The sequence below is a fragment of the Motacilla alba genome, chromosome 8, assembly GCF_015832195.1.
Source record: "Motacilla alba alba isolate MOTALB_02 chromosome 8, Motacilla_alba_V1.0_pri, whole genome shotgun sequence".
In the NCBI taxonomy this organism is placed as follows: Eukaryota; Metazoa; Chordata; class Aves; order Passeriformes; family Motacillidae; genus Motacilla; species Motacilla alba.
The window spans coordinates 6,103,626-6,112,599 of NC_052023.1; the positions used below are offsets into that span (position 1 = coordinate 6,103,626).

Here is an 8,974-nt window from a genome sequence, read left to right on the forward strand (position 1 = left end):
TTTGGTTTGGACCTTTCCACTGGTCGGTGTTGCATTTGTTTCAGTCTTGGACTTGAAAAAAGAGCCAAAAAAAATGAAGTATCTTAATAGGAATGTCAAAGGCCTCCATAAGAAATAATCCACGTGTAACACAATGTAATAATCTTTGTAGTCTATTGGCTTATTTATATAAAAGATGTATTAAATGTAATCAAAGCTCTGTGTTATGGCTAAAATAGCATTACCCAAACTGATGGCCAGCAGTGCCTGTTTCTTTCCTTGATGAAATACATTTAAGATAATGATTCAGGTTACACTTGGTATCTTTGTATTGTTTCATCTGCATCAAGGCAACTAAAGCACCTGCTTTTACTGTTTTGTGTGATTGATTTTTCTATCAAAGTAGGTTTATGGGAAGTTGGACTTGATCATGTATGTCTTTTATTATAAAATTAACAAAATACGGGTTTTCCCTCTGTTTCAACCTTGATTTCTCTACTGAGCCAAAATTTTGGCAGTGATGGGGAGGGAGGAAATCCAACCCAAACAACTCTCCCCCTCTTCAAGCATGCAGCAGAGTAGTTCACCTCTGCCTGGGTCCTGAATGAAGCCAGATGTGCAGTCACTGCCACAGGTGTGAGCAGCTACAAAACCCTTGGGTGAGAGAGGTCAGGCAGAGTTTTTATGTTGCTTTTTGTCCAACTCAGGCAACTCTGCAAGTCAGAGTAGCAAATCAAGTCCCCCAAAGATTATGCCAAAAGCCTGTCAGCACAAAAATTAAAATATTGCAATCTTTACTCTCCTGTGCTTCTGAGCCTGGTTCTCTGTAGACTCGTGGAAGATATTAAGAGCAGCAAAAATTGCATCAGCAAAGTGCAGTAGAAAGTGTTTCAATTGGCTTCATGTTCCTCAAAACACACCTCTCCTGTCCTCATTTCAGGACGTTTGTCCTTTGTTCAAATCTCTCCTAACAAGAGATCTAGAAATTAATGATTTGGAGCTGCTGATTCCAGCTGGAACTTCTGTCATTGCTGCTTGGCCATTGCATCTTTTCCTGGCAGCTCTGAGTGTCTCAAGTCCCCTCAGGAGAAGGTGTTTGGCTTAACAGCAGCTTTAAAAAATGTGCTGTGCCCAGTGTATGAAAGCTGCTACTCAGACTTGCTGTGCTCAAAGAACTCTTGAAAACTGTAATGACTGGGAAAAAAACCCCAAAAAACAACAAACCAAACAAAAAAACCAAACAAGCAACCAAAAAAAACCCCCAAAAAATCCCAACCTAACCTCATTACAAACCCCCTTGTTTCAGTCAGTTATAAATAAAGGTGCAGCTCTTACATTTCCACCTGTGGTATAAAAATGCTTTGGGTTTATGAGCTTTCAGCTCCCAACACTGAATGTCTCAGGAGGCACGAGAGGAGAGCAGAGTGATGGTGGGGCTGGGGCTGCAGAATTCAGTTTGCAGTTGGCAGGAGCACCGGCAAGCGTTTGGCTGGTGTCTGACGTTTGATTTGCCTGACCTAAATCCACGTCCTGCTGCTGGCTTGGATCCTCAGCTCTGGGAGAAAGAGTGGGACGAGATGATAAACAGTTTTGGCTTGGTCACGCATGGAAATATTTCTATTTGTATGACTGTAAACTACAAACAAGAATATCAGTGTACTCATGAGAAATACAGGCTCGGCATGACAAAATCCAATTCATTTAAAGGAAAAACTCTGAGGGGTTTCAGATCAGCACACAGCAGAACCTGGCCACCTCCTTTTCTAGTCAGCCTTTTGGGTGTTGCATACATAAAATTATAAGCTGGTGTAGGATGGGCATGGAATTCCTTGTTTTCACCAAGAGACTAGCACTGCCACAGACAGATACCACGCTGCCATTCTTGGTTCAAATTATGAATTTAGAACTGAAATGCTGTTAAGATACACAGAGTTTAATACTTAATGTTATGTTTCTGTAAAGATGACAAATATCTTCTACAAGAAAATTAGCATGGTCTAATCCTCTTTTGTATCTGGATTCTGTATCCATCCTGTAGGAGCTGACATGTTAATTCCTACTAAGTAGGATCTGCAATTTCTATGTGGTCCTGGGGCAATTTTAAATTTTTTTTTAATATGAGCTTTTCCATGAAAGTAAAGGTTCTTTGAATCTTCCAGTAACTCTTTAGAGCATGACAGAACTACAGGAAACTATAGGCAGATGACAGTGTGGAGCTAGGCACTAGATGTGTGTGGTGGAAACCCTGCCAGTCTTTCCCTGGGATGGTGAATTGCTCCTCAAAAGCTGGCATGGAATCTGGTGTGTGCCCACTTTCTCTTTCCAAGCTCTGGAGCAGCAAATTGTCTGCCTTCATTTCCTACACACAAAATTCACATTTTTGGCAGCCATAGGATGGAGATGTGATGTTTCCCTCCTCTGGATCAGGACAGCTTCCCTTCTCTCTCTCTTTTTTCTCTTTTTCTTCCCTCCTCTTTACTTTCTTGAAACGTGTCTGCCTTATTAAAATGATTTTTTAAAATGTTGAAAATATTTGTATTCAAATCTGTCAGTTACACTTTGAGAGGGAGGAAAAAATGTTCTAATTTCTGAATGTAAACTAAGTGGATGTTAAAGATAATTAATATGGACTCAATATTTTGATTGAGTGGACCAGATTCAATTTCTTACTAAGCTATATTTTTCTGGTAATTGCCAGACAGTTGAACTACAAATAAAGAACAAAGAGCTGCATTGTTTGGCCAGGAACACATGCCTTGTATTTTAGAGTAGGCAACAAAGGAGCTTGTGAAGAAAGAATTTTTTGCTGTCTACTGTTGTTTTGCTTAAAACAGTAATACAAAGATAACTTAGAAATGTTTTAAAAATATGTATTAATTGGAGTGGATCTTCTTTTGTTCCAGACAAAACTACAAGAATTACTCCATGGAAACAAGGACACATTTCAGAATTCAAGCTGCCCTGCACCAAGCCAAATCCGCCCCAGAAAATGGAATTCACTGTGGAGCCTCGGCAGTGTCGTAACTTTTTCTTCTTTGATGTTCTGTTTGTTGCAAATTTTGGTGCAGAAAATTACTGACACTTCAGAATTATTTTTCCTTTTCTTTCAAGTCAGTGAAAAACCAAATAACTTAAAATTTCAAAGGTGATGCATAAAACATTAATCTAGTGTAATAACATGGCAAAAAATCTCTCAAACCAACCATAACCCTGAAAAATATTGTTTTTCCAACAGTGGCTTTTTGACACTTACACACACCTCCATCTGTGTAATTAATTTTTCGATTGTGTGCCTTTTTCTTGCATTTGCAACATTATGTTGTAGCTTGCTTAGTGAAAGGGGAACATTTGAAAAAAAAAAAACCAAACTGCAAAACTTTACAATTTCCAGATTTAATCTGTTAGTTCTAAATGTTTATTTGCATCCATACTGCTAGCAGCTGAGAAGGAAGCATTGCTTTTTCCCAGTACCTGCTTAGTTGGAATGGTGGGAGAAAATCTCACAGCAGGGAGGAGCTCTGGATCCTGGGCATGTCTAGTTGTGCACAGAAAGCTCTTTACCAGAAGAGAAGCTATTCTCTTCACGTTTTTGCTTCTGTAAGAACCCTGCTGGTGAAAAGAATGGTCTCCCTTATGCAAGTACCTTGACTTTTTCTTTGGTTTTCCTGTCAAGTCTGCTGCTTGTAGCAGCTGAATTAGTTTACTGAGGATTGCAAGGGGAAAGGTGGTGATGGCATAAAACTGCATCACTTCTTCTTTGACAATGGGAGGTTCTTAGGAAATGTCTTTTGTCAGAATGAACACGATCTGAAGCTTATGTCAAACTGAAAGCACAAGTCCTTGAAGGTGATTTAGGAAATGGCAACACTGCAGTGGCTGGAGCAAAACAAGAGTTACTGTGACAGTGCAGCCCTTCCTGCAGTGGCTGCTCTTAGGATTCCCATGCTGAGATGTCCCTGTTGCACAAGGCTGATGTTCCCTGTGGGAGGAAGCTGGGGCTGGAGCAGGCTCCCTCAGCACAAAGGACAGCCCTGTATCTTTCTGCTCTTTATTGATCTTTTGGGAGGTTTTCTGGTTTAGGGGCTTTGAGAATAGAGCAGTGAGCTGTGTCTGCTTTCCAACGCTGCCATGGAATTCCTGCTTTGTTGGAAAACTGGTGAAGTCAGTGGTACCACAGCTTTGCCTCCTATTTGCTGTTCTCCAGGCTAGCTCCATGTCTGTATGCCTCTGGGGTTTTGGGGCACACTTCTACCTCCCTTTTGAAAGAGCTTCTTCCCCATGACCCATTCTGATGGGTGGAGATGGGAGGTCTTCTGACAGCCCTTTTTCTCCAATGGAGACGTTTGTCAGGAAGATTCATATCTATGTACCTCACAGTGCATATCCTTTCTAAAGTGATTGTTCCCAGCAGAAGAGAAAATTGACAGTTTATAGCTCTGCTTTTGCCTCTTCAAAGGAAATAAAATTGTTTTATAACTGTAGATTAATATGCAAGGAGACAGAACCACCAGTTCCTCAACATGGAGAACTTGCATTGTCTTAAAAATGGATGCCCTTTATAAAAGTCTTTGCAAGTTAAAAATCATAGATGAAGAATGCATTTTTAAAGTGACTTTCTCAGATAAATTCAGTTCTGGTAAATTTCTCGATTCAGATAAAATTCAGTATAAACAGTTATGCTATTTACATGCTGCACATCAAAACTTCAGTGTAAAAATTCAGTCATTCTTTGTATAGAATAAAAAAAAGTTTCTTGTTCTACTTCATGCATATAACGCCTCTTCTTCCAGTTGTGTCCTTTTCAAATATTTTGGCAGCCTTAGCATCTTTTAAGCAAGTAATGCCATGTGAAAATTAGCATAAATTGTACTTTGCAGAAAGTGAACAATCTTCTGACTGTAGATTCATTTCTCATCTTTGAAATTTCACCTACAACTCTGTTTTGCCTGATCTTAGATCGATCACAAAAGGATGTACTGTGTGATACTCAGCCAGCTTCCTTGATGCTTTGCAGCAATGAAAATCCCAAGATTTTCCTAAGGTTTTCATAACCTTCATAAGATTTTCAGAGTCATCTCCAAACAGCAGCACCAGTCACGCTGTGGACCTGATCTCCAGCTTCAGCTGAGTGCTTTGTAGTTCACTGTGGTGGTTGACTCCTTGGCTCCCAATTTGCTCCCAAGCCACAGCAAATAATCACCTTCCTTATGCAATGAGGATTTATGGGCTGTAATAATATGGATTCACTTGAGGAGAAGATGAATGGAAGGTCTGGTACATTGTCACTGTGCAGGTTTTTTGATGTGTTACATTTGCAATTGCCCAGCTTCACTCTGCTCATCAGTTCCTTCATTTTGGTGCTCCTCCGTGGCAGGGATCCACAGTCTGTGGGGTCAGCCTGGGCTGGAAGGTGGATGCTGGGCTGGTTTTTCCATTGCTCCTCCAGCAGCTGCTGTGTGGTGCCTGGAGCAGCTCTGCAGGACAGTCAATTGCTCCATCAGTCTGGAGTCGCAAATGCAGTGCATCAGGGGAAGCACAAAGGTGTGAGTTCTCCCTTCAGGGTACTCAGCAGAAAATAGCAGATATTGTCATTGAATTGCACAGCAGAGACTGAGGCATGGCCCAAGATTCAGGAAATGGAGGTATGACTGCAGACGGGTACAGTCCACACCTCAACTGCAGACGGGTATACTCCACACCTCAACTGCAGAAGGAGCAGTTCTGATTCTGATTCCAACACTGAACTGTCTGAGCAATGCTTGAGAAACCCACTCTGTGCACCAGCTTCAGCCAACAACTGCTCTTCCCTATCCTCAGCAAAGCCAGAGATGTTACCCAAAGACAAAAACTACTAACTCAGACAGCAGAAAAGTTTTCTGCACTTCTTAGGACTTTTATCATAAAACCCACAAACTTTATTTCTTCTTCTATGTCCTTTTTTTTTTTTTTTTTTTAATTAGGAAGTGTTTTCCTGCCAGTAACCAGGGAGGGGTAGAAATTGCTACTCAGTTTCCTGGATGTCTGCAGCAGCAGCCGTGGTGGCCCATGGGACAATGCTGTCACCTGAAAGTGGTGCTGGCTGGAAGGGCAAGGCAGTAAAAGGGGCATCCCTTTTATCATGAGCTCTGTGATGTGGAATCCCTGTGAGCAAGGTGTCTCAGTGAACTGAGGGAGGAGAGGGGCTCAAGAGCCAGCAGCTCCTGCTCAGGTCTGGTCAGGTGCAACTGCATCAGCTCCCAGCTCCTGTGAGTAACACGAGATGAGATACAAACTGTTGGGTGAAGGGTGTCGGGCTGGAGCTGAACCTGGACACAGCTTTTGTGGATGGTTAGAAGAGAGTTTGATGAAGTCACAACCATGATACTGTGATCTGGAAACACACACTTAAGATTGCTCAACTGCACCTGTGTCAGAGGAGCCTGCTTTGCTTACTGGCACGCAGTTCAATTGCCATCCACAGCTCACACGTGCCATCAGGGATGGATGGTTTAGGAACTGTCCCCTTCTGGCTGTGCCTGGCCTCAGGCTGTTTACACCTCAAAACTTGGCTTAGGAAACAGCATTTTATGAAATACAGCAGCATAGAACAGGATCATATCAAACATTTCCTCCCATTTCACCCTGGTTTTGGCATTAAATTCTGCATTGAGTGCTCTAGTATTTTTAGTTATCTGTGGCCTGGGTCCAAGACTAAAAGCTCACTAAAAGCTCACAGGCTGACAGCTTGTGTGCCTCTGGCCCAACAAAGGCACCAAGTAATGCTTCTCCATGTGAGACAAAGCTTTCCTACAGGTCAGTCCCAGAATGCAAAAAGCACTCCCAGGAGTTTAAATGCAACACTGAGCCTCCAGTTCCACCTGCAAGATGCATTTCTTTGCCTTCTCAAGCATAAGAACACAGCAGCAAAGCAAATGTAAATGAAATGACCAAAACAATGCATTCAACACCATTCCCCTCTGGGAGGAAGAGGAGAAGATAAAGAGGTGAGTCATGTTGTTTACTGCTCTACAGGAAAATGGGTAATGGTTGGCAACATCACTGATGAATGAGACTGGGCAACCTGAACAGACTGGAAAAGAACTTGCTTCTTTTCTCGTTATGTTCTGCAAATACATTTTGGTGGCAGGTGATGTGCGAAGCGTGTACCAGCAAGTGTTTTAATTGAATGATTTGTCATCATAGAATATTTTTTAAAGATGCTATCTAGGTTTGCTTCAGCTGTTAAAAAAAAAAATCCAAGTACTTTCTTTAAAGGACATGCCCAGTCAATCCCTGTCTCCAAGATTTATGAATAGCAACAGGGTTAATAAATACCTGCATTGCACTGTGGCAAAGTTCTGCACAGTGTTTGCTCAAATTCAGTCATGACTCTGTAGAACTGGGCTGTGCTCCATTGTCTTCTGTGATTTTTTTTTAAACCTCAGGACCTACTTATTTTCATTGCTGGCTAAGCATAAGCAAAATGTTTATTTAGAATTATGCATTGCAGGGAAATCTACTTGCTTTCTCTCTCCCTGGCTATTTTACAGGAAGAATAAAGAGCAGCAGTCATAACGCTCTGCAAGCTCTTTTTATGGGCTGGTTCAGTTTTAGAAAAGGCAAAGAAAAATTTATCTTGTGCTAGCAAAGTACAAGAACGGCACTTTCAGGCCTGTGGCCTAAAAGTAATGTAGTGATGTGGTGGAAAGAGAAGATAGGCAGAAGCTGCAGTACTCTGGACAGTTTTCCCATTCCTATTCCTTTCATCCTGCAGTGCACAGGGTGTGAAGGTAAGAACAATCCGTGGTGCTGGAGCTGTGTGGGATGTTTGTCTGCAGTGCTGCAGCCCCAGGGCCGTGCCTGGTGTCAGCTGTGTCACAGGGGCAGTCCCAGGAGGAGCTGGTGCTTGGTGATGTGGTGCTTTCCCTGTGCTCTGGGGAAGGTGCTGGTGTGAGATGCCTGCAGCTGCCTCTGCTCTGCAGATGTGGAACAGGAGCTGTATCTCAGTGGAGTTCTGTAAATCATTCTGGGGAGTGAAGCAAGGCTGTTAACTCCAGAGGATCCTAGAATTACATGGCTCATGTTCAGTGTCATCTCCATCTGGGTACAGTACCTAGCACTGCTCTCAGCACCACTAAGGTTGTGCTGCAGTGGTTTTTAGATGCAAACATCAGGGCCAGTTACAGTTTTGATATTTCAATCATAGATACAATATCAGGTTGGAAGGGACCTCAAGGATCATCTGGTCTAACCTTTCTTGCCAAAAGCAGAGGCCAGACAAGGTGGCCCTGCACCCTGTCCAGTTGAACCTTAGAAGTATCCAGTGCTGGGAGATCTGGCATTGCCTGGGGAGATTATTCCAATGTCTGATGCAATTTTGTGGGAAATTTGGTTTGCCTTTCATTCTTACGGCTTGTGGATACCTGGGTCAGGTTTCCATTCTGATGCTGGCTGGGGTCATCACTGATGCAAATAAATGTTGGTATTTCTAAGGAACAGCAGGAATTCCATGCACAGTGTCTTTGCTACAGCTCTGTTGTCTGTCACAAACACACACCCCTAAAGAAAATCATATATAAACATACATAAAACATCTGTGTGTGTATGTATGTATACTCACACTCAGTGGTAACAGGTTCTGGAGCCAAAGCTTTTTGAAAAGTCAACTACTGGAACTATTTATTAAATTCAGGACTTCAAAAAGGCAAGATACTTTAAAAAGAAAAGAAAGCTTTGGTGATGGTTGAGGAAAATGCAGAGGTTAAAGGCCTTTACTGATGGTTTGCAGGAGGATCATACTGCAGGACTGTGCAGTTTGCAGCCTTCTAAAAGATGAAATCCCAAGGCAAACAGGCAATCTAGCAAGAGCCCTTCAGTGGGGTAACCTCACAAAAATGCAGTTTTATGCTCTAGATTTGAAGGGTTTTCACTCTGGACTAGCAGAGCTCTGTCCCAGTGGGACAGTGCCTGGGATGGCTCTGTCCTGCTCAGAAGAGAGATTTGGAGTGATTCATCC

At 42.4% G+C, this 8,974-nt stretch overlaps 1 protein-coding gene across 3 annotated transcripts in view; it reads left to right on the forward strand.

Annotated features, from left to right (window-relative positions):
- TTC39A (tetratricopeptide repeat domain 39A) overlaps positions 1-4,751 on the forward strand; it is a 44,383-nt gene extending 39,632 nt beyond the window's left edge. For all 3 annotated transcript variants that reach the window (XM_038144135.1, XM_038144134.1, XM_038144136.1), the window contains exon 18: positions 2,883-4,751. In XM_038144135.1, the coding sequence (XP_038000063.1) occupies positions 2,883-3,003 (121 nt within the window). In that variant the 3' untranslated portion in view covers positions 3,004-4,751. The remainder of the gene's footprint in view (positions 1-2,882) is intronic.
- Positions 4,752-8,974: the final 4,223 nt, after the last annotated feature.